The 27,415-nt window shown below is 38.0% G+C and overlaps 3 protein-coding genes across 3 annotated transcripts; all 3 read left to right on the top strand.

Annotated features, from left to right (window-relative positions):
- Window positions 1-830: 830 nt before the first annotated feature.
- On the top strand, window positions 831-2,048 carry LOC135154659 (uncharacterized). The gene has a single exon (XM_064101496.1). The coding sequence runs from the start codon at window positions 831-833 to the stop codon at window positions 2,046-2,048; it is 1,218 nt and encodes a 405-aa protein (XP_063957566.1).
- A 1,297-nt stretch (window positions 2,049-3,345) lies between these two features.
- Window positions 3,346-9,571, top strand: LOC129265231 (S1 RNA-binding domain-containing protein 1-like). The gene is made up of 7 exons (XM_064101495.1): window positions 3,346-3,441; window positions 4,458-4,565; window positions 5,664-5,755; window positions 6,756-6,838; window positions 7,757-7,863; window positions 8,436-8,648; window positions 9,556-9,571. Exons 1-7 carry the CDS (start codon window positions 3,362-3,364, stop codon window positions 9,569-9,571), a joined length of 699 nt encoding a protein of 232 aa, XP_063957565.1. The 5' UTR covers window positions 3,346-3,361.
- A 3,726-nt stretch (window positions 9,572-13,297) lies between these two features.
- On the top strand, window positions 13,298-26,599 carry LOC135154658 (S1 RNA-binding domain-containing protein 1-like). The gene is made up of 5 exons (XM_064101494.1): window positions 13,298-13,398; window positions 19,315-19,470; window positions 21,647-21,732; window positions 22,625-22,723; window positions 23,764-26,599. The coding sequence occupies exons 1-5, from the start codon at window positions 13,298-13,300 to the stop codon at window positions 24,042-24,044; spliced, it is 723 nt and encodes a 240-aa protein (XP_063957564.1). The 3' UTR covers window positions 24,045-26,599.
- The last annotated feature ends 816 nt before the right edge of the window (window positions 26,600-27,415 follow it).

Raw genomic sequence — 27,415 nt, 5'->3', positions numbered from 1 at the left:
GGGAAATATTGAACAAATATTATTTTGCTCGATTTGACCAATTTTGCCCAATTTTCCATGTCGCGGGTGGGGCGAGGGGGTCGAAAATTCAAATTCCTTGGATCCTCTTGATTCTCGCTGTAATAATCGGTTAGGATGCTAAAACATTACAGGGAGCGAAGACTGCTGATTTGGGGGGGTTTCGGGGGAAATATTGGACAAATATTATTTTGCTCAATTTTGGCCAATTTTGCCCAATTTTCCATGTCGCGGGTGGGGCGAGGGGGTCGAAAATTCAAACTCCCTGGATCCTCTTGATTCTCGCTGTAATAATCGGTTAGGATGCTAAAACATTCCAGGGAGCGAAGATGGCTGATTTGGCGGGGTTTCGGGGGAAATACTGGACAAATATTATTTTGCTCAATTTTCCATGTCGCGGGTGGGGCGAGGGGGTCGAAAATTCAAATTCCCTGGATCCTCATGATTCTCGCTGTAGTAATCGGTTAGGATGCTAAAACATCCCAGGGAGCGAAGACGGCTGATTTGGGGGGGTTTCGGGGGAAATATTGAACAAATATTATTTTGCTCAATTTTTGCCAATTTTGCCCAATTTTCCATGTCGATAATTCAAACTCCTTGGATCCTCTTGATTCTCTTGATTCTCGCTGTAATAATCGGTTAGGATGCTAAAACATCCCAGGGAGCGAAGATGGCTGATTTGGGGGGGTTTCGGGTTTCGGGTTGAAACCGCGGTCAAGTATATTGATCCAGTTTCGGCCGATGCCGCACGAAAAGATGTAGATTCCATTCTACAGAGAGCACGTCCTCCGAAACCGAATACCACAAGAGAGATGCGTGATGCTCTTAAGACACTCAAGAATGATGATAGCATCACAATCCTCCCTGCGGATAAGGGTAGTGCCACAATCATTTTAGATAGTACCGCCTACGAAGACAAAATGACCGAGCTTCTGAGCTCTGGTCCGTATAAAATGGTAAAGAAAGACCCCACAGATCGAATGTGTCGCAAACTGACCAGTACGTTACTGGCACTAAAGAAAGACAAAGTTCTAGATGAGGCTACATACAAAAAGATAAAGCCCACACAGAAACAGCCACCTAGAATATACGGGTTGCCCAAAATACACAAACCCGGGATACCTCTCAGACCAATAGTATCATGCATAGGTTCATTTGCCTATAACCTATCAAAGTACCTGGCGGACATCCTGTCCCCTCTCACTAACTGCTCAGAACACACGGTTTCCAACTCCAGTGAATTCGCTGAATTCACATCGGAGCAGACAGTTAACGAACAGGAATCCATGATCTCTTTTGATGTAGTCTCCCTCTTCACTAACGTACCGATAGAGGGCGCATGCAGTACGGCCCTGCAACGCATGCAATCCGATCCCACATTATCAGAACGTACCACACTTATGCCCGAACAGATAGCCGAACTCCTGGAGTTCGTCCTCAGATCCACATATTTTCTGTACAGAGGCTCTTTCTATGAGCAAACAGAAGGAGCAGCAATGGGTAGCCCAGTCTCAGCGGTTGTGGCTAACCTATATATGGAAGGTTTTGAACAGAACGCTTTGCCCAAGTGTCCTTCCACATGCCACCCTCGGGTGTGGAAGAGATACGTCGATGACACTTTCATAATCGTAAACAGATCCGAAACAGACAGCCTACTCTCATACATGAATAGCCAGCAACCGTCCATCCAGTTCACTCTGGAGACTGAGCAAGGAGGGAAATTAGCATTCCTTGACACGCTAGTCCAAAGACACAAGGGCGGGAAACTCTCCACCTCTGTCTACCGCAAGCCCACTCATACAGACCAATACATACCATATGATTCTCATCACGACAAATCGGTCAAGAAGGGTCTTGTTAAATGCCTGTTCGACAGAGCAGCATGTATCATAACTCACCCACCTGAACTCCCGAAAGAAAGAGCACACATACGTGGCGCCTTTCAAGAAAAAACAACCACCAAGGGATCAGAAGGTTTTCAAGACTTGCACAGTCTTGCCATACATAGATGGCCTCTCACAACAACTTAAACGCTGATTAGAAGGTCACGGTATCCGAACGGTTTTCCGCTCGGACACCACCTTACACGAACAGCTTGTACACCCCAAAGACCCTATCCCTGATCACAGACGTGATGGCGTAGTATACAACATTCCTTGCCAGGGATGTGACGGGTCTTACATCGGAGAAACAGCCCGACCGATAGTTGAACGCATTTCTGAACACAAGCGCGATGTTCGGTTACAGCGAACCGACACATCCGCAGTGGCAGAACATGCTTGGGAGAAGCAACACCACCCAGATTGGGAGGGTGTACATTGCATTGCCAAAGAGAGACATTGGTATACACGCAGGATTAAGGAGGCTATTAGTATACGTCTTTGTCCTAACAACTTCAACAGAGACAGCGGGATCGACATCCCCGACTTCTGGATGCGAACCATCCGACAGCACAATACCCCCTTACCTGGCAGTGCACGCCGACCCGATCGTTCCCGGCCCCGAACGAGGGACCGCTCAGCTAGTCAGCCCCCGCCCACGGGAAACTAGCGAGCCCGCCAATTTTGTCTAATTTGCATATTGCCGACCCACGGCGTATTTGCATATACCCCCGGCTTATTTGCATATACGGATTACCGGCCGCACCGCATACCGACGCAACGGATCAATGCCCACCTATTGTTCTCGCGTTCGTGCGTACGGTCCTGGAGATTAGTATAAATAGAGTACGTTTTCAGATAATTTTCGTCACTTGATAAAGAGTTGCAGCGGCACTCGAAAGCTCGTGAACTTGTAAGCTAGTGAACACTTTTTGCGAGAGTGATCACGAATTTCCTAGAAAGCCAGTGAACACTTTTTGCGAGAGTGATCACGAATTTCCTTGTTGACCATAGTAGATTGCGAGACAAATGAATACCCTCTAGCGATTAAGGAATTTTTAATACGTCTTTTTAACATTGCTGTTTGTACTCATTTTCTCGAGATCGTTGCTAGGGTTTTAAAACCTCGTATCTCAAAATCAAAAGAATTTGATGACAGATTAGATATAGCTTGATTTTAGACCCACATTCTTTTGCATAGAAAGAGTTCTCTTCATGAATTAGGAGACTGTTTTCAGACAATATGAGGTTGCCACCAATGCCCTATTTCTAAACTGCAGCCTCCTCTGAGCTGGACTGAAATTTTTAAAAAATTGAGATAAGAGGCCATGACACTCCAGCATCGAACTGTCAATCAATAATAAACATACAGTTGATTTCCTTTTCTGTTTCATGTGAAGCAAGAAGGTCTGCTCTCCACGTTCCTTTGTTTTGACTTTATATTTTATTCAGGTGAAATCGTAATGACTGATGTAAGCTACATGCATACGGGGAATAGGTATCTTGAGAAACGAAGAATGACAGATCTCATCAGTACATTCCAGTAAGATGCTTTCCATCCATAATGATTTTCCTGGGGAAACAAAAGCTTGTATCTCAAAAAATGGGAAAGAAATAAAAGATAAATGAATGTAGTTGCAGTAAAATAGTATACACTTTGATGGCCCATTGGGTAAACTAACTGATATATTTTTATATTTTCATAAAGTATGTGAATGTAGTAATTGAGTATCTGAATGTAAAAACGGTCCAAGTCCAATTTTTGGCGAAATTGAGTTAAATATGGGAAATTGCTCCTCATACAATGACTCGTCTTGTGTACAAATGATGAATCTGAAATCATCTAAGAAATGCCTCAACTAGAGGAGGAAAATCTGGTATGAGTGTAAGAAAAACCCAAGACCAGGACTTGGGCTTTTCTTACATTCATATCTTAGCGCCCTCTCTCATTACTTCGACTTTACTACAGAAGTCTATCATGTATATGAATGTAAGAATGACCCAAGTCCATATGATTCTAAAAACGACCCAAGTCCACCAGAAAAAAGGCCCCGCCCACAAGTAACATGAATATTAATGTTCATAAAAAATGTACACTTAAATCTGTTTTATGATGTTCTCTGATGTCTTTTGGCCAAATATACTTTAATTGCCCAAATTTGAAAAATATCAATTTTTTTTATATTCTCAAAATGACCTCCTATGGACTTGGGCTTTTTTTATATTCATATACTCAATTATATTCTGTAATTGTAATCATTGTAAACACAATTGTGTGTGCTTTCTTATTTTTCGAACCTATCCCGTGGGAATTGATTTGCTTTATTTTTTTTCTAGGCTAATGTTAATGTTTACTTTTTCAATTGCCTAATTTGTGTTCGCGTTAGGCAAGTCTAAATATTGCTTTTTCTGAAGCCTAATTTGTGTTAAGGATATGATAATGTTATCTATATATATTTTATTTAATACATATGATCACTTCTCAAATACAAGGTTAAAGATTCTTTCTTTCTCTCTCTCTCTCTTTATCTCTTTCTTTCCTCCTTCCCTCTACCCAAGATGTGAAACCATCGGCATAGGTAATGGAACAGCATGTCGTCAAACTGAGGAGTTCATTTCAGAGGTCATAAGGTCAAATTCATTTCATCCGCTTCATGTCCAATATTGGTAAGAGTTGCCATAATTTTCACCAGGTATTCTTTTCAGAAATTTAAGCTTGAAAGAATTTTAGTTATTATAAAGGAAAGGATTCTGAAAAAATCATATACATGAACTAAAAACCTAATTGATTTGTTATTTAAGTGCACCTATTGTTAAAGTTTGCTATACACAAGCTTATTTTTAGTATGTAATTATAATGAAATAATATTCTGATTTTACATAGTACTTAGTACATCGTAACAGTGTCTTAGTCTTAATCACTTTACAAAAAAAACCTGGCCATGTAATCCTTGCATACCTGCACACAATGTATGCACTTTCTCCACTCCATGGGGAGCATTCTGACAAGAGTTTCCATACTCAATTGCTAGGCATACTATCATGTTTCCAAAACAAAAACAAAAATATATTGAACTTCATTTAGTTTTGTATTACCTGATTGAAATTTTCATTTTGTGTAGCTTAAGTAATATCCAAACACTATATTTTATCATTATCTATAAGCTTAGTTAAAGGTCAAGTCCACCCCAGAAAAATGTTGATTTGAGTAAATAGAGAAAAATCAAAGTAGCATAATGCTGAAAATTTCATCAAAATTTGATGTAAAATAAGAAATTTATGATATTTTAAAGTTTCGCTTATTTTTCACAAAACAGTGATATGCACAACTCAGTGACATGCAAATGAGAAAGTCACTGATGTCCCTCACTCACTTTTTCTTTTGTTTTTTATTGTTTGAATTATACAATATTTCATTTTTTACAGATTTGACAATAAGGACCAACTTGACTGAACCATATAGTATTAAACAGTGCTAATTCCACATGTTCATGGAGGAATTAATCGTTGTTTCACTTGACAATGAGGAAAAAATTAGAATATTTCACATTTCTCACGATAAAATACAAAAGAAATAGTGAGTGGATGATGTCATCAGTCTCCTAATTTGCATACTGACCAGGATAACTTTCTTATTTTACATCCGATTTTGATGAAATTTTCAGTATTATGCTTGTTTGAATTTTCTCTTTTTATTCAAATCAACTTTTTGTTGGGGTGGACTTGTCCTTTAAGTATAGGACATTTATTTTTCATCTTTGATAGCATTGTGAATGAAGATGGAGCATCAATATACAGTGTGTCACCTGAAGCTGAGAAAGAGATGCCAAAGTTAGATCCAAACATTAGAAGTGCAGGTACATAACCCTGATTTGACTATTTTATTTATTTGTCTGTTTGTTTATTCATTTATTTATGTATGTATTAGTGCTGTAGTTAAAGGTTTTTCCATCCGGTAAATGACCACCCATGCCTCTAATCATTTTCAATTTGACTGTTTCGGATAAACAGGGATTCACTGTCAGCCAGGAATTACACATTGTTTGTGTAGCTACTTATAATATTTCAAGCTTTGTGACTTAATTGTCATCATAAGTCAACTCCAAGACTTCTGATGCTGTGTCTTAACTAGTGATCTTTCATAACGCAAAGTTCTTAAACTACGTCAGCTAACCATATAAGCTCACAAAAAATTGGTCCTTCACATCACTCGTATGTTATGGCGCGGATACGGGTGATACAGCACAACGCTCACTTGATTTGTTTCCTGGCTCGTGATCGCCCGCCAACACAGAAATATGTACATTCCGCATAAAGTACCATGAGCAGAGTTTACGAAGCCAATTTGAAGATCAGGAATCGCCCAAAGAAATCGCCTAATTAGGCCTAATCATTGAAATGTCCTATTGGTGCATGTACTTTCAATGTGCAGCAAAAGTACACTCTTTAAATTGATAATTAAATATGATCGATACCTTCAGGATGTATAAAAGAATTGGTCCGCGAGAGAAAATACTGTGCTAGTCTATGGGATTTTGTCTTTGCAACTTTTCACTGATAACTGAAATAAGCAACAATTACATAGTACCGTACTAGAAAAACGTTCGCTGACCGTTACACCAATTGTGCAATAAGTCTTGGGTAATGTCTATACAATTATAATCAGTACCAATGGTGGTATATGGAAATCTAGATTCATGGTAAATAGAAAAGCAATTATTAAAATTAATTAAAAGTCATTATTATTCCCCCATAATTAATTTAGCGAGATAAGAATTTAATGGTCGGTCCCAGATGTAAATAATCATGTCTGATTGATAATGTTTAACACACACACACTGTTTGCTTTGTTTGTAGTATCAATTGCAAGAAGACTTCAGGACCCCCTTGCTGAACTTGTCAAGATAGATCCAAAACACATAGGTGTTGGCATGTACCAGGTAATATTTTGACTATTTTCATCAATGACTCTTATAAGAGAAAGAATTACGAGAAAGGATTGGTTTTGGTTGAGTGCCAGCTCTTTATTATGTATTTGAAGAATCAATGGAAACAATTTTGAACATGTTTATACCTCTTATAATATTTGCATAAAAGAAAATCTGCGATTTAGCCTTGTATTCCTCTCATTATTAGTGAAACAGAATCAGAGACTTGTATGTGTATTGATGTCACTTTAAATTGGAATCCTATAGGATTATTTATCAATTTTTAATACATGTTATAGTTTGATATTGACGTTGGAGTTTCTGTCAGTATTTGCTTTTTAGGAAACTGCAGAGTTTACCCTCCCGATTATCCAACAAACAAACATATTTTGAAGTTTATCTTTGGTTAGTCCAATGACCAGGGGAGCTCTTTGTAACAAATCTTTTCATTGGTTGCCTGGGGTTTTCACCAACAAATTTGATCTCAGCCAATCAGATGCAAGGACTTCAGTAGCTTGTAACAGCTGCCATTGAAAGTCACCAACAGGATACTTCCTGAAACATTCCCCTTGGGAGCATTCCATGAAAAAAAAAATTGTCAGTGATTTGCAAAGGATAATTTGCTTTACCCAATCAGGGGGGTGTTTCACAAAGATTTAAGTGTGACTTAGAGTCGCACTTAAACTCCCAGTTGCATACGGTATAGAAGACATCACCACATTGGTCAGATCATGCAAACAGGACGCGCACTACCGCGTATCCATCGATCACATTGCGCATTGCATATTATGTACGCGTCGGCATTTAAGAGCAACTCAAGTCATACTTAAATCTTTGTGAAACACCCCCCAGATGCAAGGGTTTCAGTAGGTTATAAAAGTAAATCACTAGCAGATTGTTTCATTGATCATTCTCATTTTCATCCAATAGCATGATGTACCAGAGAGATTACTGAAGGCAGCGTTAGGAGATGTGGTAGAGGAATGTGTGAGTTTCGTTGGAGTGGATCTCAACATATGTTCAGAAGTTCTGCTCAAGTGAGTCAAATCTTGTTCATTTTGTTATTTTGGTGCCACAATTGATTTACTGATTTTCAAATTATATGTGTCTTATGGGCTCCTGATGATGATGATGACGATGATGACGATGATGATGATTGTGATAATGATGATGATGAAGATGATGATGAGGATGCTGATGATGATTATGATGATTTGTTTCTATGTGTCAGATGTCTGTCAGATATGACACTCCTGGTACTCCACCATTATTATCCGCCTTTATCATAGTTGCCATGAATGTAGTCAACTGTAGTTGGAACTTGTGAAATAAGTACATGTAGTATAACAAATATTGCCTGCTCATGAGAATGACGGTGGGAATCATCTTTGATTAAACTCAAATTGACAATAAGAAGGCATCACATTGCATAATACTCAAGCTTATAAATAGTAGTTGACAGGGTCATTGCAGGGGTAGAAATTCATGAAATTTTGCTGAATAAGACATGACTCTTCTCTGGAGCTTGATTTCTTTTGTTCTCTACCATGACATGTGGAGGTAATGAATATCTGAACAAGCTTTAAGGGTATCTTTCTTAATTTTGTAGATGGGTTTCAGGCATCTCAGCGGGTCTAGCTAAGAAGATAATAGCCCACCGTCAGAGGGTTGGAGCATTTACCAATCGTCAGGTGCTGCTCGATGTGAAGGGTCTTGGACCTAAGACCTTCAAACAGTGCGCCGGGTTTGTCAGGATCAACCCCTCGGGCAATAATACCGTTGAGCAGACTACCAAGGATGAGGTCATCATCATATCAACAAGGTAGGTTTCTATCAGTGATGTTCCATGACATGTGCTCCAACAACAATTGCTCTGGTGACAATTGCTCCCACAACAATTGCTCTGCTGTAAATTCCATACACTATTCAAATAACTAGTTTCAGCTCCGGATTTAACACTATACCCTACCCAAACCATAAAACGTTATTGCAACCCTAACTCTAAGTGTACATCTAAAGACGAAATAAAGCCCTGAGCAATTGTCGCAGGAGTAAATGTCTTGTCACCATCTTCTTCTTCTTCTGCTGATTTCCTCCAGTCCTGGAGAACCGCAAGATCCAGTGGATATGCGGAAAAAAGTGGTTTGATAAGAATGTATAGAAATGAAAGACCAGAGAGCAAGGCTCGGGAAGAGGATGGACTACAATATATCACAAGAATCTCTAGTTATTATCCACCAACAAAGAACGTTTGACATGAAGCTCATGCAAGAAATGAAGAGAATAGTAGTTAAGTTGAGGAGCTGAAGCAACAGGTATACTCGTTGCATTAGTGTCCAATCCAATAAGTATCACATTTGTAATAGCTTCTGTTGCTTGTGACACAGGAGTTAAGGCAAGATCTTGTTGAAGATAGAGAGGAAGGTTAGGGAGGAACCTTTTCATTTCCTCTGCCTACAGGGTACATGCTCCTATAAGATGGGTTACAGTGTCATCCTTGTTATTGCAGTAGCAGATGCTGTTATGACGACTTCCAATTTTAGTGAGATGTGTGTTGGAAGCATAGACACCACTGAGAAGTTGACTCTTCAGAGATAAGGGTTAACAAAAACCATGAGAGTTGAGCCTTGACGGGAGTAGGGTTGTCCTCTGGATGTGGTCTAGGTGACTAAAGCAGATGAAGTGAGGATTAAGTTGCTAGTGCTGTGTGTATTTCTTCCTCCCTATAGTCGCAGACAGCTGTAGAGATGAGTCTTTTCCTTTGCTTTTACTGAATAGGGGAGTTGAGAAATCATTGATTGAGGGTAGGTCATACTTGTTAAGGAGGGACTGGAACGTTTTGGCAGTCTTGGAGTTGGGATGCCGGCACATAAAATGAAGAAGACGATACTACAACTTCCAAGGATCAAGGTTCACCAACTTCCCGAGAAGTCTGAGGCGTTGGATGGCTTCGTTATCAGATACAGCCCTAGCCAGGAGGGCAGTCAGGATGTGGACAGATTCATAAGGAGTAGAGCAAGGGAGACCTAGGATTTTAAACAACGTTATTTGGGCCGTATCTATGCAGTCTAGGGATGCCTTAGTCAGGTGGATGACCTCTGAACCATACAACATCCTAGGTATACAATATCTCTCCCAAAGTGATGCCATGACTGTGGGGGTGAGTCCCATGCGGAATGCGTCCACACTTGGAAGAGCATAGAGTGTCTTGCGGCCGGTGGATGTCATCTTGGAAGCGTCGAGTTTGTGTGATAGGCGGGTGATACCCAGATGAGGGTGCTTGTCCACATGAGGTACAGTATGCTACTAGGACTGAATTGCCATTCCTCTGAGGTCTGGGGACCAGTTCCAGTGATGATAACGGCACTCTTAGAAGGATTGATGGTATAGGGCCACCTGCAGAAATAATCAGAGACAAGTTGAAGCATACTGTTCAGTTCCTTCACGGAGGTGGCCACCAGTCCCACGTCATCTGCGAGTACAAGAATGCCTATGTATATGGATTGGGTATAAGCTCTTAGGCCTGACAAATGGAGGCTGCTGATCAGGCCATCAATGAAAGCCAGATAGAGTAGAGGGGATTTCTTACACCTTGCCTCACTGGAAAGCTTCCACTTATTCTGCCCTTTCATCACACAGCAGAGCTAAGATCTTCAGTCTCTTTATAATAAGCCAAAGATTACCCTGAACACCGGCCTTGTATAGCTTGGGCAATTGTGCCTAACTGTATCAAAAGCTTTAGCGGCATCCGGATAGGCGATGAATGTTTGCTTCTTATTGCTTTCAATGATGAAATTCAATGCAGCGCGAGCGCAAACACACGCAAATTCGCATGGGTCGCACTTTCCCTCAAATTGGTCAGATTTTGGAGAAAAATTCAACTTTGAAGCATTTTCGACACTTGATCCTCACATCGTATGATCATGATCTATATACCAAAAGAAAGGAAATAATTTGCTCTGTATACTCATATCAGTTTACAATTCACTCTCTTTCGCAAATAAAAGATACAATGAGAAGTAACATTCCGTCTGCGATAGCAAGAGTACGATGAAAGTCACTGTAAACTGAGTCCAGTTTGCACTTTCGACGATGCTGAATCCGAATATGACATCATTTTTTTGCATATCCCTGAGGATCATGTGTCGGATTGCAATTTAAAATACCCTTACCATGCGAGTTTTTGAACAGCGAAAAAGAGGCGCGGTAAACCCGATGACGCCAGATTTTCTTAATGACGTCAGGCGGTCCCGCGCCTGTAGTCACTTGCCCAACCGGCGCAAGATTCAAAGTTCATCGCAATTGTCGCTGTGCATAATGCTATGGAGTTTCAATGTAATTTTATCTACATGTACTTTGTGAATGAACATTAGTGTATCGCTTATACACACATGCACGTGGATAATTTGCATATGTAAACTTAGTGACTCATCACTGGTGTAATCATTCAACCGTGCGTGTGGGTGTATTTTGATCTGTCTATTTATCATCCCCTGTTTTACATCATTTTTGAATTTATTTTCGGTCGATATATCAAAGTCTCGCGGCAGCAATCATATATTAAACCAAACAAACAATGTCAGTGGAAGAAGCAAGTCAGTTCATAAATATTATTTCATCAAGATGCCACGCAGTATTTCATGGTACTTGTGTTGAAGTCGGAGGAGATGTAGACGGGAGAGCTTCAGGCGGCCGTGAATACGATGGGAGCCCGGTGTGCTACCGAGACCTCTTTCAATGAATTTACGAGCCTGCCAGACTTTGATATATCAACCAAAGAATGTTTACACCTATTAAGAGAGAGTATCAATAAACGACCCGTAAATGACGTCACAATTCATATTGGTAACATGAAAAGAAAGGTTAAGAAAATGTGTAGTAAAGGAAGAGGATTCGAGAGCGTTAAGGAGTACAAACTTAGTACAGTGGGAGTTGGAGATGTGCAATTGGCAATGTGTGGTGAGAGTGTTTGGGAGAAGCTTGGTTGGGAGTGTCTGACGAATAGAATAGCGAATAAATTATATAATTGGGCAAAGAGCCAGGAAATGTGTACAAAGCAATTTACACTGTTACTAAGCAACTTTTTTGATATCGATAATGTTAGTGCTCAACATATGTATAAAAAGAAAAAAAAATGTTCAATCGATGATCCGCGCTAGCAGGTACAAAGAAGATAAGCTTCATGAATATATGAGAGAAGTGTTTGTTGTTAAGGAAAGAAGTAGGGCTAGTAGTAGTAAGGCAAAAGGGAAGAGTTGTAAATATTGTAGGGGTGAGCGTAAAGTAAGTGATCAAAATGTAAATACATGTCATTCTTGCCTGCGACCAAGACGGTCGGCCCCCAAAAGAAGTAAGACATTAAGCAGAAATGAGAAAGCAAATGAAAGTGATGGAAAAGAAGTACGAAAAGATGGAGATGAAGTTAGATTCATGTAGGAAAAGATCATAAAGTTCAGAAATGTTAAAAGAAAAGAATTAAGGAAAGGTGCATCACTAGAAGAAAGAAAGGCGATGGTTGTTAGGATGGATAAGGAACTACAGTTAAATAGGATTAGAATAAGTAAACTTGAACGAAAATATGCAAAAATCCGCAATGAGTTGAAGGAGAAAAGAAGCAAAAATCTGTTCAACAAAAAAGAAGAAAGGATACACTCCGCTACCTACGAGAAAAAAATAAATTGATGAGAAAAATGCAAACAGAGATAATGGTACAAAAGCGAAGACTAAAGAAAGCCGTTAAAGAAATAGAAAAGTTTGAAGAAAAATGTTAAGACGATGCAAGTGAAATAAAAGTAGATAGTAGAGATGGTGCAAAATACAGCGATGATGTAAGAATAGTTTACCAAGATCTGATTTGTAACTATGGTGTTAGTACACGGAATTGTGAAGGAGTGATAAGAAGTGTACTAGAAAAATTAATGAAAGTGAATGTAGATAGGTTACCAAAACGGACCTTTTCTTGTGATATGTATGTAGAAGGGATGTCACTAAGTCAATTTCAAATAGCAGAAAAGATGAAGAAAGAGAATGAAAGGAATGTTACGCTTGAGGCGGATGGAACAACGAAATATGGTCATCATTTTGGGGCGTTTGATTTACATACAGAAGGAGGCGAAACTTTAGTGTTAGGTGTAAGACAAGGTGTTGGTGGATCAGCAAAAGAATCATTAGACGAGTTAAAAGTTATTTTGAATGATGTTAGCGAAGTCTTTCCTGGTGGTAAAATAGAAGAAATAATATGTAAAATAAAAAATACAATAAGTGACAGGCACATTGTGCAAAAGAAATTTAACGAACTGTTGCAACAGTATACATGTAGTTGGAATTATTACCCCGTGTTGTAAGAGGATGGGAGGAATTCACAGAAGTTCAGAAGGAAAAGACAGTGGCAATGAATAATTATTTTGTGGGCTTCATTATATTGTTGGATTGGCTGAACAGGCGGGGCAAGCAATGAGAAAATGGGAGAAGATGGTGGTTGGAGATTCAAATGTTGGTGTGAGGGCAGTGGGATTTCAAGCGAAAGGCAATGAAGGTGGAGTAGAACGATTACCCGGTAGTGAGGACAATTTGTAAAGCAGTTCAGGATAGAGGTTGTGAAAAATCGGGGAAGTCCGTCAATTTTAGGGCTTTCTTTGGTGAGAGAGGCAGAAATCATGTACCATTAGCACCGTTTAAGGGGAATCGTTTCAATATATTATTTTATAATGCTGCTGGTGTTTATTTTCTTTTGATGATCTCTAGGATTTCTTTAGCATACATAAGCAAGAAAATCTGTTAATTAAGGCAGTTAATGCAGATCAATGTTCCCCAGTTTATAGCAGCTTGTAGAGCACTTGGTCTTATTGATAAGTTAATTACTAGCCCATTATAGAACATCATGGAGGTAAAGAGCAATGTAAGTAACATTAACCAAGTCTTAAAGATGTAATGAAAGCATTCAGCGAACCGTCTGAAGATTCTTCCCAAATGTTAACAGGCAATGTAAATATATTTCCACATGTTAAGATTATGAAGATGCTGTGTACGATAAACTAATCAAACCGTGTGATAGTGACAATGTAATGAAGCAAGTATTAGAATTAATTTTTACTAGTAGTTTTCTTAATGTAACAAACCGTATGCTCAAAGACCATCTAACAGATAAATATAAAGGTAGCGATGACGAGGTTGTCAGTGTTCCAAGGACAAATACTTAAGTAGAAAGGGATTTTGGTTTGCTCGACCGTCTGATGTGGGAGAAACCAAGTGCAAATAGTTTCTGTTTAGAAGGTATGATTACGTTTTCAAAAAATAAAACCAGTAAATGGTTATCAAATTTAACAACAGAAGAAAGAGGAAAGTATATGGACTTTGCAAGAAAACAGAGAAAACGGAAAAGGGAGAAGTACGCTCACCGCGCCCGAAAGATATGGGATGAAAGAGAAAAGATCGAAAGAGGAAAAAGAGAAAGCAAAGTGGCAAAAGAAGAAAGGGAAACAACAAGGAAGGACAAGATATACAAAGAGGTACAGGAGAGCTGCGGAGGCGTTTGGACAAGTCAGGAAGAGATGGAGAGGTGTTTGTTAAACAAAGTGGGAACAAAAAGAAAATAGATATGCTAAAAACACAGCTGGAGGCACGAAAATATAATTTTTTGTGAAAAAAATGAGAATGGAATTTTAAATGCAACAAAAAGGATAAACAAAAATCTGTTGAAGAAATGAAGGGGCAGTTGTTGAAAGTGATGAAGAAGAGCAATGAAAGAATCGATCTAATTGAAGAAGAGGATAAGGAAATTGTTAATATATTATGTGCACCTGAGGGAAAAGTAAAGGAATACAAAGAATCCATGAAAAGAAAGAGAGAGAGTGAAGAGAGCAACAATCAAGAAAGAAACAAAATGTTGGTAGACACACCCCGTATAACAACCTTGTAGGAAAAATAGTTGAACATTTGATTGGAGAGGAAAATGATAATAAGTGGTACACAGCATTTGTATGCCGGAAAATATCTTAATGGAATGGATCTGGTATATCTAAGTAATGTTGATGACATATATCACTACAGTAAACAAGAATTGATTGCAGATTTGAAGTCGGGGGATTTGTATACAAAGGATGTCACAGCAACAGACCTTATTGGTTACATAATAAAACACAAATTTGAATATAAAGATGTGTGGTTCAGGGGGTATGTAATTGACGCAGAAAATGGAAAGGGAGTAGAGAAGACATGTAAAGTAGAATATGAGTGTTTGGAAAGTGAAGACGATGATGACGATAGTGATATTGAGATTGAGACATGGAAGGGCCACTTCTAGAGGATTACTGGAAAGGGGATGCAAGAATAATTGAACAAATGTGAAAAAAAAAATATGGTAGCTTGATACTGTATGAACTTAATTTTGACTGCATTAATCATTATTATATGTATATACATGAACTTGAAGAGTTATATTCATGCATTGTAAAATAGGCTGGGTGTATTACAAATCATATAACTTTGAAAATGATAGATCTTTAAGAAAACATGAGGCAAAAATCATGCAGTCGCATTGGCAGGAATATATGGTTTTTGTCTCGCCTGCATAGCAGAGTGAGACTATAGGCGCCGCTTTTCCGACGGCGGCGGCGACGGCGACGGCGGCGGCGGCGTCAACACCAAATCTTAACCTGAGGTTAAGTTTTTGAAATGACAGCATAACTTAGAAAGTATATGGACCTAGTTCATGAAACTTGGCCATAAGGTTAATCAAGTATTACTGAACATCCTGCCTGAGTTTCATGTCACATGACCATGGTCAATGGTCATTTAGGGTCAATGAACTTAGACCATGTTGGGGGAATCAACATCAAAATCTTAACCTAAGGTTAAGTTTTTGAAATGTCATCATAACTTAGAAAATATATGGACCTAGTTCATGAAACTTATACATAAGGTTAATCAAGTATCACTGAACATCCTGCATGAGTTTCACGTCACATGACCAAGGTCAATGGTCATTTAGGGTCAATGAACTTTGGCCGAATTGGGGGTATCTGTAGATTTACCATCATAACTTTAAAAGTTTATGGATCTGATTCATGAAACTTGGACATAATAGTAATCAAGTATTACTGAACATCCTGTGCAAGTTTCAGGTCACATGATCAAGGTCAAAGGTCATTTAGGGTCAATGAACTTTGGTCAAATTGGGGTATTTGTTGAATTACCGCCATAACTTTGAAAGTGTGTTGGTCTAGTTCATAAAACTTGGACATAAGAGTAATGAAGTATCACTGAACATCCTTTGCGCATTTTAGGTCACATGACCAAGGTCAAAGGTCAATGAACTTTGGCCATAATGGGGGTATCTGTTGAATTACCATCATAACTTGGAAAGTTGATGGATCTTTCTCTTGAAACTTGGACATAAGAGTAATCAAGTATCACTGAACATCCTGTGCGAGTTTCAGGTCACATGATCAAGGTCAAAGGTCATGTAAGGTCAATGAACTTTGGCCACGTTGGGGGTATTTGTTGAATTACCATCATATCTCTATAAGTGTATAGGTCTAGCTAGTTCATAAAACGTGGAAATAAGAGTAACCAAGTATCACTGAACATCTTGTGCGAGTTATAGTAGTTTTCAAAATCAGCACTGCTGCTATATTGAATCGCGTGATGCAGGTGAGACGGCCAGAGGCATTCCACTTGTCTTAAAATTGTATCCCGATGAATATGGGTAAAAACGGTGCATATATAGTTTTTACTTCCATATTGGCGATGTACCGAATGTGAATCGTTATTTGAACAGAAACAAAAATAATGCATGTACACATGACTGAGCAAAATATCATTATGTCATGGTACCAATTATTTTTAAATTTTAGCCATTAATTGGCTTATTACATTACAAGCATGATGATATAATAGTATTATGCACACAGGTATTTAAAAAAAAAGGGTTTTAACCAAAAATTAAGGGGATTAAATAAATTTGACAAGCGAAAAAAAAACTTTCAAAGGGGGGGGGGCACTCTTCTGTTTCAATGGCATTTTTACATTACAAAGTTTATTTGTGCCTCTCACCCCTGGATCTGCCAGTGATGACAATAACAAATAAATTAATTAACCTATATAGCCGAACCAAAAATCAATAAAGCAGCCCCAAATTGTACTCTGATCTGATTAAATTCCCGATCAGAATACTTTCCTTTTAAATGGATAGGCCCGACATGAAAGCACCCAGAGAAGAAGAGAGACAGGGGGGGGGGGAAGAGAGGGAGCAGAAAGAGAGATAAGGTAGATGTAAGGGCGAGAGGTTGGAGTAGCAGTGTGATGAGAAAATCGTTCCCATGGTAGTTGCCATGACAGAGTAACTATAATCGTAAGTTCTTAGGATCCCAGTTATCAAAGCTTTCACAAATCAAAGGAAATAAAGAAATTACAACTCTATCCATGACAAATATAATAATGAATGTGTGGAAATCAATAACAACCAAAATGAAAAATCAAGGAGAGGGGTTAATTGTTTGAAGGGTTGAATCCAGGAATAACCAGAACGGGGGGAGGGGGTTGACGCTTTTTGGACAAAAAGAAGTTGGGCACCACTGTCAAGTTGACAACTCGATAATTTTCTGACAATCAAGCTAAAAGAAATCAAATATGGAGTTGGTGGGAACTTGTCCCCCCCACCAGCACCTAATTAAAAGCATTTAAAAACAATTTTTAAGAATCAACGGGAATCATGAATAAATAAGAGAATCCCACATTTAAAAAAAAATCAATTACGTGCTGATTCCTCTCATTCTTTGCCGTCCTGCTCCGCCCCCCCCCCCCCCATCTCGCATTTTGGGGAATACCTTTTCATGAAGTGATTATTAAAGTCTTTCTGTCGTAGCAAATACACACTAGATATTGCACTGCCACATCACATGCAAATCAAAGACAAATGCCAGACATAAACATTAAGGAAATTTCCATGCCGTGTCGTGAGCCACGTGGGAAGGTACATTGAATGGACACACTTATAATGCACACAAATAATCCCAGACACATTTCTTCATAAGCTTTTGTCTCTCATATTCTCTCAAGCATTGGTTCTGCACCTTACGATCGAGTCTCTCTCCCCCCCTCTCTATGCATTGCATTCGCTCATGAAATGGCTTGACCTAAACGCACCCGTAGGGGTGCGTAACGTGAAATTCTGAAGACAGTAGGGGTCAAAGTGATACATATTCCAGAGCCGTGCCACGTAAAAAACATTGCGCGCTGACGTCATTAGCCACATTTGTGGAGACTCCTCCTTACGAGGGATGCCTTCATTTCCTGAATTAGACGTGAACGCGTATCGTAGATGACCATATTTTGAGAGGCTTTTGAACTGTAATTGGCAGAAAAATGTCAATTTCTGTTCACTTGTAACTTTGCAGTAAAATGGAATTACATCAAGAAAATTGGCAGTTGGTATGAGCAAAATTTTTTCTTTCAAATGAATACAGTCATAGCACGTAAGTCAAACCCTATCCAAAGATAAAAAATTAGGTCCAGTTTCCCTACTACCAGTAGACTTGAGTGATCTTCCTGGAATCCACTTTGGAGCTCATGAGGTATGGTTGAATTATGGAGAGCTTCTTCTAAGTTTGGCTTAATGAGGAGTTCTAAGAGCTTGCAGAAAGTAGTACTGAGTGATGTACCCCATTAGTTTGAATCGGAAGGATTAGGCTAGTCTTGAAGTTGGGAGGGTTTGTGACAGTATAGTCAGATTGAGTTGTAAATCTGCACAAGAACAAGATGGGTGATTGGTCCGGAAATTTTAACATGTTCAGGGGAGATTTAGTCTACGCCTCCTGCTTTGCCAGATTTCAGCTTGGCAAAAGCGTTGTTCAGCTGCAAAGATGTGAGTTCTTTTGAGGCTGTGTTATTTCCTCATCTACCTGGCTGGGAGGGCGGGGATCAGGATTGGAAAGAGTACCGAAGTGTTGCTCCCAGCCTGCAAGGAGTTGTTGCCCTGTGTACTTCTTATCACAGACAATAAGAGAGGTCTGTTTCTGTTCTGATGTTGCTGGAAGATCTGGGCTGCTTGACAAGTTTGCTGAAGAGAAGAGGGCCATTGTCCTTGGAAGATTTAACTTCTGTTAGGATCTCATTACGAGTTTGTTGTCTGCTTTGCCGTAGTGACTGTCTGAACATATTCTTTGATTTTTTGTAGGAAATCCAGGTCATATTTTTTATATCAGTGATGGCTTTTGTATGTTGTATTTTAATCTTAAAACTTAGTATCTGTAGCTGCTGCAAACATTTATTTCATGATAAAGTTTTCAAAATCAAGGTTTACTGTCACCATATCACTGTAGGGCCTAGATCTAGATCTGGTTCATTTGAACATAAACCTAACTTGAGTATCAAACCTGTTTGACATGGGCCTATTTGAAAGAAGTAGGTCTGTGCTATAATTTTGAAAGACAGTCGCAATTTCCTGTACACACAATTGTAATAAATGAATTGGAATATTATCATTGCAGTGAGGATGAAGACGTGAAACCCTTGACAAGGAAACGAGCCAAGACTTCAGCTGGTCCATCAAAGAGAAGAAAGAAAGCAGCTCCCCCTCCTCCCACTGAGCCAGAGCCACTGGATGCCACCTGGATTCATCCAGAATCTTATGAAGAAACAAGAAAGTAAGTCGGTACTCGAGAAATGCTTTTTGATGTAAATTGCTGATTGGGCAACACCCGCTCTTTCTCTTTTGTGTTTGGTCTTATTCTACATTGTCTAATCCTACTTTGTCAACATCATCTACAAACAATTTCATCTATTGTCATTTTGTCTGATATTCACTTGATCTAAGACCATTTAGTCTGCATGTATTTATGAATCAAACTTTCATTGGATAAAGTGAAAAATAGGAGGGGAAGTGAAAGATACCAAATTGCCATTGGGCTAAATGAGAATTAGACTAATTGGGTATTAGACCAAGTATAGAGTAGACCAAGTATAGAGTAGACCAAAGAGCAATTATACCAAATAGTCATAGAAGACCAAATCGATTTAGCTCATGCATCCTGAGAAGTAGTCAAACTGACCGAGTGAACAAAAATTATTTTTGCTACTAGTGTAAAGAGCACATGATGAGGATGTCAACAGTAACTATCTTGAATTTTATAAGAAACATCTGTTATTAAACCTATCCAGGCCGGGGGGGGGCCTCGGAGCCCCCCCCTCAACGATTGACGCAATATTTTCGTCGCGCGAAATTTTTTGACCGCACCGCTTGCTCACTTTTTACTTTCAAGTCTTGCGCAACTTTTGAGACCAGTTTTGCATCACGCGGTTCCGAAATTACGCAACATTATGTAAGTGCATGTCAGACCAAAAATTGCTCAAAACGTGATTTTGTGTACAAAATCAATGCAAATTGTGTTTTCAACCAAAAATCATTAATGTATGATTATTTTTAGTTTTGCTGGTCCAAATGTATTCTATGCTGTTTATGATCTCAGAAGAGTCCCCAACAAATTTCATTGAAAAAACAATGAAAATAAAAGGTAAAAAAACAAGGAAATACATAAGAAATTGCAAAAAACAATATAATACATAAGAAATTGATCTGATATATCGCAATTTTTTCATGTAAACTTGCTAAGACCACCAAAAAGAGTTTCTAAACCAAAAATTAGAACATTTGGAGCTTTATTTAGGGAGTTAGAGGGAAAAGTATAATTTTGTATACTAATTACGCATAAATTAGCATAATCACTTAATAGCAATTTGCATGAAATAATTTGCTATACAATTTTGTAGATTACGTCCCAGACAACCTGCGTGCCAATTTTCGGCGCGATCGCGCAGCCAACGGCCAAGATCTCAAGGAGCCCCCCCCCCCGGCAATATGAACTCCCAAAATACCCCGGCCTAGATAGGGTTAAATGTTGAAAAAATGTTCATGAAGTTTATGGTATTTCAAACAAATATTATTAAACATTAAAAAGTAACTGGGGAAAGCATTTCACATTACTGGCAAAACTTTGCATGAAACACACTCTGAAGTGCCAATGTCCCATTACATAAATTTTCATTTATTATTACCAGACCAGTACTCTAGAAAGTTTACTGCTTTGTGAAAAAAAAAACTTAAAGGGGAATCCAGCCTTGGCCATAAAATGTTGTGTTGGGAAGGAGAAAAATAAATTAAACAGAATGGTGAAAGTCTGAAAGAAATCGGACAAGCAATAAGAAAGTTATAGCTGCTTTAAAATTGAGATCACTAATACTATGTAGATTTCAAATTGGCAACTGGGTAAGTAAATTATGACAAGAGGCAAGGACAACTTTCCCATAGGCCATGTACTTTATTATCAGGGATTAGTGGTTTTCTCCTAAGTACCCATTCCCCTGGGGCACTAATCTAAATATAACCCAGGTAGTATATTGTTTTATGTCCTCATGAAAGAAAAATATAATTTGAAATAAAACTTTTGGGAAAAATGACATTTTAGCCATAATATGTATTGGAGTACATGGAAGAGTAGCCTTGCCTTACATCACTATGACATCCCATATGCAGCCAATTTGAAGTCTCCATGGGTATAGTGATTTCCAATATTTACAACTTTTAAAAATTCATAACTTTCTTGTTGTTTGTCCAATATTGTTAAAACTTTCACCTATCAACTTGACTGATTTTTCTTTTCCTTATAAAAACAAGTTTTTATTTTGGTTGGATTCCCTTTTAAGAAACCCCGATAATGAAATAATTTCCCATTTCCTTGACCTGTTGCAGAATAGTTCAATGCAGCTCTTGGACTTTGGTATATAGCATATGATCTGATTGTATTTTTTATTTCCAATTTCTAGACTCTTAAAGATGGCGTTCTCAAGTGGAAAGGACATTGGCAGTGAGAGCATCAAACATAAACTAGACAATCTGATCAAGTCAAGAGGTATAAAGGGTTCTTATTTCATTTTTCTCTGCACTAATGTTATATTCATTTTTACACAACCGTCCTACGGGACGTAATGTGGAATCACTTCCGTCTGTCCGTCCGCTCACTTTTCTTTGTAAACGCCATAACTTCGGTCTAACTTAACCTATGCTCATGTAATTTGGTGTGTATGATACTAGCATGGCTCCCAGATAGCCTATTGATTTTGAGGTCATAAGGTCAAGGTCACAGTGACATGCTTTCATCTTACCCTTCTGAAGTCCTTGTAAACATGATGACTTCAGTTTAACTTAACTAGGCTCATATAATTTGGTGTGTATCATACTAGCATGGATCCCATGAATTCTATTGATTTGAGGTCAAAAGATCAAAGGTCAAGATACCACCTTCCACTTTTCTTGCTTGACCAATAACTCCATTTTCCACATTACAGGCGGGCGTATTATGTGCTCGCCCCAGCGACACTCTTGTTCAAAATGATATCTTTTACCAACTAATAAATATCACACAAGTTACCCTGTCATCATGTACATGTACAAATCTTTTTAGCTTATTTAGAATATAGTTTAGAAAGATTATCATCCTGTACAAGATTTTGAAAATAGATAGTTATAACGTTTTCATGTGTCTGAAACTTCTGTGCAAAAATTTGGGTTGGTAACACATTTTGCTGCCGAGATCTGAAAGGGGGGGGGGGATGGACCAGTAAAAAACTTGGTCTGATAAAAGAAAGTTTAAAGTCTTTGCAGAAATGCATAGATTTTTTCAAAAGTGGCATATTGTTGTTGTGATTGATTATTATTGTTATCATCATCATCATTATTATTTTATTAGAATTTGTTTGATATCCATGATGTCCATTCTTTCCAACAATTTGAATTCCCATCAGGTAAAGAATCATTAGCAGAGAGTATTGGAGTGGGCGAGCCGACTTTAGACTTGATCATCAATGGATTGCAACAACCAAGAAATTATGATATCCGAGTGGGTAAGTCTAAATTTTTTTATACTTCCTAGAGTCAGTGATGTTTTGCCATAGAGTAGGATGTCGCCATGTCAGACAGTGCCCACATAGCAATGGCTCTGTTCTATTTCTGAGGTTGAAAAGATATCAGTTTTTAAAAAGTAATACATTTTTATGAAACCTGTACTCTGGTGTATCTTTAAATGACATAAAAATCATTACCTGCATTTGAAAGAGAAGCTTGGCTTCAAGTTTACCATAGGCACAATAGGATATGACTTAATACTTCATGTTTTCAATTTGAAAAATTTCTTGATATTATTTTTTTTATTGGCATTCTTGATGTTGACTTTGAATCATTCTTTTCTATAATCAATCAATTCAGCAAAACGAAATATCTTTGTTTTGCTGGATTTTATTCAGTTACTTTGTAAAATTATTTTTTGAAAACAAATGCCATCAACATAATGTTGTTGTCTTTATTGAATTTTCACCAAAGATTTATATACCCTCTAACAGTAAGAGATACAATCATTCTTATAATCCACTGTAACTTATCAACACATATTTTGTTATAGCATTTGAAGATATCTTAGTTTTAAGACTGATTGCATCTCTAATGCTACTGACCCTTCATTACACATGATTAACTTCATAAGTCACATGATAATGATTCTGGGCTGAATTTGTTTAATGCTTACTGGGGAATGTTTCACGACAGTACTTGTTTGATGTCTTATCCAACAAAGTCTGTTTCATCCGACAGTTACCATAGCAACAATCAGACCCCATCGGGAGTGTTTGATCAACGTTTTTGTCCAACAAATTTTCAGATCTGACAATTTTCCTTGATTTTGATTGGCTGAGAAGCACTGTGACTATGGAAATTGTCTGATAAAACAGGACTTGTCGGATAAAACTTCTGACAAGTACTTCATGAAATGCTCTCCAGTGCTCCGACAACTTCTTAAACAATGAATATTGATGAAACATTGCCTTGAATCATCCTAACTGAAAACTTATCCTTTCTTCTATATCCCTTTCCAAATCATCTTGTATCGTAGAATTTGAGAAGCCCCTGTTCAAGCAGGAAATCATCACGATCGAGCAAATCATGCCGGGCATGAGACTCTCTGGTCGGGTGGTCAACGCCGTCCACTTTGGAGTGTTTGTAGACGTCGGCTTGGCAGACCACGGCCTCTGCCACAGAAACCACATGCCGCATCACATCTTGCAGGGAAAGGTCCTGGGACCGGGCGACAAGATAGAGGTGGTGGTCACGGAAAAGAAACTGGTGAACGGAAGAAAGTGGAATGTTAGCTTGAGACTTGTAGGTTTAAGCTGATATGTCCTTCTGTCTATCCGTTTGCGTGTTTGGGGTGTGTCACGTCGTAGAAGGAAAAGGTCTTGGGACTGGGCGATAAGGAGAGGTGGTGGTGGTGGAACGGAAGAAAGTGGAATGTCAGCTTGAGACTTGTAGGTTTATGCTGATCTGTCCTTATGTCTGACTGGCGTATTTCTAGGTGTGTCCATGTGTCACTTTCAAAGACTATTCGTCTTTTTCTTCTTTTTTTTTAGCTCCTGTGTGATTTTTATATGTGTCTTTGGTAACATGTCATTTGCTCTTAATAATTAGGATGGATGATTGGATGGGGCATTGCTAATACTTTTCATCTTTTCTCTCTTATCTTCTCTATTATTTCTATATGTCTCTTGGGTAACAATATCTAAAGATATAAGAGGAGGTTTAGGGTTATAATGGGTATTTAGTTCAGAATCATTTGAGGATTAGGATTAAGTTTAAGCTCAGGTTTGAAGCTCAGGTTTATGTTTGGCCTAATAAGTGCATTTCAGTAGGAACAACTGAATGTTGCAGGAGCAAAACATCTCTTTTTTTCCAACCCACCTTGTACAAGGCTTATTTATTGATGATGAAGATAATGAATATAGTAAAAAAATGAAGTAATATGCACATAGTAATGCTGATAACCTCTTCATAAAGCTATAACGAGAATATCACATTCAAAATGTTGATTTCTGTATGTTTCTTGTTTTATCGGCCAATATCTCTTATTCCAAGTCACCTTGTACAAGGCTTATACATTAATGACGAAGATGGTGAGGAAAGTTTATGGAATGTAAGCAGTGATCCAAACCTTGTCGCAGAGATGTTACGAGAACATCACTTTGAAAGTATATGATTTCTCTATTTTTCTTGTTTTATCGGCCTCTTATTCCAACTCACCTTGAACAAGGCTTAATCCCATTTATTGATGACGAAGATGATGAGTAAATTTGTAAGCAATGATCAAATCGTCATCACAGAGTTGTTACGAGAATATCATTTTGAAAGTGTATGATTGTCACGTTTCTTTGTTTTATCTGCCAATATCTCTTTTTCCAACTGACCTTGAATTAGGCTGATTGTTGATGAAGAAGATGATGAGTAAAGTTGAAGTTATGTAAGCAATGATCAAAACGTCATCAAAGAGTTCTTTATCACTTGGCAAAAGATGTTAATTTTATTTAGCATTCAAGAATGCCATAAGGCAATGCAATGCAAGAATGTATGTCATAAACTGCTATTAAGTATAAACAACTATAAATCACAACTTAGCACAACTTAAATTGAATCCATTGTTTTCTTGACATTCCTTTCAAGTTCAAGGGAAAATATTTGTAAATCTTTTTTTTTCTTATCGGAGATAAAAAACCCTGAAGATAAAAAGTGGTAATTGCCACCGCTTACTGCATTACAAGAGCTAAAGAAGTAAGAATTTATTTGAGTGCAATTGAAGGCCTACGTTAACAAATTTACAAAGGTCTTCTTTTAAGAAATACTTAACGTTGATTCAGGTTGTGCTTAATTTTGTTTTATTTTATAAGCACTGAACAAAATATTGTTGAAGGTGTCCCACATGCACCAAAATGGTAATCAACGGTGAATAGTATTACCTACAATTGTCAGAGCTGACAATTCAGTCATGAATTGTGCTGACGTGATATTTTAAAGTGCCTTTGCTTGAGGATTTTAAGAAAAACAAATTAGAGAGCAATGGCATTGCAGTATGTGATATATAAAAATAGTATATGTTGAGATTTAAACAAAAAAAAATTGAAAGAAAAATACAAGAACAATGTCATTCTAATTTTGTTTTATATCTTCTTTTTTTTTGGGGGGGGGGATAGAGGGAGTTTATATCGTTATCACCGTCACGTCATTCATTCTTTTTTAATATTTTGTTTCCAAGCAGTGTCCTAATTTTGAATGAAAATGTGTGATATGGAAGTATTGAAGAAATATCTTCTACACATAGGGAGATAACCACAACTCTTTGTTAAGTGGATTGCAATACCCTAACTACAACTGACATCCATTTTTAAATTGATGTATATTTTTTTTGGAATGTAACTGTTATAACAGGAGAATACTGTAAACTTTATCTTTGCATATTTGATTAACGAAAGGGAGATAGATTATTGAAGAGTTATTTTCATTATATTTTTGTAATTATTTATTCATTGTGGTCTTGATATGAGTCTATCAAGTATTATACACATACCTTACAGTGTACAATCATAAGTTAATGCAGGGTTGTGATGGTTCTGATTTTTCCACGGCATTAAGATTTTGTTCATCCGCAAACATCATTTTTCATTTCCCACCACTTAGAAAATCTAATTTCTAATTAAATTGCTAGCACTCAGTGGTTTAGCATATGTTGATGAAATATTGAGTGCGACAAGATGCCACTTCAGCACTTTGTATGTATGTTTTTTATCAGTGCCAACAAGTCTACTTTTATTGCAAGGTTGCCAAAGTGAAGAGTGACCTATGAGTAAAGATCTTGTAAACACATAGAAATATTTATTTTTCAACATTAAATTTACTTTTTGTTTAAAAGTATTTTTTTGTCATCATGTTCTCTGTATGTGTGTGTATTTCAACTAAGTGCTCTTCGTAGCAAATTTTGTATCAGCTTAATAATATCATGTTTTGCATAAATTATTAACCTGATTTCAGTCAGTGGTGTAATGAGCAAAAGTATTCGTGAGTGGGGGTTCAGGATTTGCAAAGAAGAAACCAAACTTGAGGGGGTGTATTGAAACTAAGCACAAGCTGAAAAGGGAAATGGAGGGAGAAGGAAAAGATAATAATAACAGCATATTTACCCAGGGTAGCCACTTCAGTTCCGAAAAGTGTTCCCCCAGCGGGCCCTGCTATTATCATTACCAGGCTAAGCTAGGCTACCGATTCAGGTGCACACAGCTTTTTGAGGAATTGGTTCCTGCCGGAACTCATTTACCTCACATGGGTTGAGTGCAGCACAGTGTGGATAAATTTCTTGCTGAAGGAAAACACGAAAGGAAAACAAGATAGAGGGGGGAATAAAAGGAAGTGTTAAAAGAGAGTGAAAGAAAGGTGAGGGGGGAGAAAAAAAGATGGGGAAAAGGAGGTGGATAAAAGAAAAAGGGGAAAATTGAAATTTTTAAAAGCCTCTGCCCTTAAATCTAGATTGATATGGAGGATGGGGGGAGACTCTTTAAAAACTTTTTTAAAATCATAATTTCCTTTCTTTTTCCAACAAATAGAAGGTGAAAAGAATAATAATATAAAAAGGAAGTCCGGTTGCGAAAGGACCACGCCTTCAGCAGGCAGGGGCATTGCTCCCCCATTCCCAAGTTTAAAAAAAATAGAGAAGAGGAAAGGAAGGG

Source organism: Lytechinus pictus, chromosome 7 (assembly GCF_037042905.1).
Source record: "Lytechinus pictus isolate F3 Inbred chromosome 7, Lp3.0, whole genome shotgun sequence".
NCBI lineage: Eukaryota > Metazoa > Echinodermata > Echinoidea > Temnopleuroida > Toxopneustidae > Lytechinus > Lytechinus pictus.
Note: the sequence above shows the minus strand (reverse complement) of the source record. Positions and strands in the feature narration are given on the sequence as shown.

What these genes read in the sequence shown, in the direction of transcription:
- LOC135154659 (XM_064101496.1), top strand. Translation starts at nt 831, where the DNA reads ATGCGTGATGCTCTTAAGACACTCAAGAATGATGATAGCATCACAATC.
- LOC129265231 (XM_064101495.1), top strand. Translation starts at nt 3,362, where the DNA reads ATGACTGATGTAAGCTACATGCATACGGGGAATAGGTATCTTGAGAAA. An exon ending in GATCTCATCAGTACATTCCA is followed by an intron (nt 3,442 to 4,457) that starts GTAAGATGCTTT and finishes CCTCTACCCAAG; the next exon opens with ATGTGAAACCATCGGCATAG. An exon ending in TGTTCAGAAGTTCTGCTCAA is followed by an intron (nt 7,864 to 8,435) that starts GTGAGTCAAATC and finishes TTAATTTTGTAG; the next exon opens with ATGGGTTTCAGGCATCTCAG.
- LOC135154658 (XM_064101494.1), top strand. Translation starts at nt 13,298, where the DNA reads ATGGTGGTTGGAGATTCAAATGTTGGTGTGAGGGCAGTGGGATTTCAA. An exon ending in CAATCTGATCAAGTCAAGAG is followed by an intron (nt 21,733 to 22,624) that starts GTATAAAGGGTT and finishes AATTCCCATCAG; the next exon opens with GTAAAGAATCATTAGCAGAG. An exon ending in AAATTATGATATCCGAGTGG is followed by an intron (nt 22,724 to 23,763) that starts GTAAGTCTAAAT and finishes CTTGTATCGTAG; the next exon opens with AATTTGAGAAGCCCCTGTTC.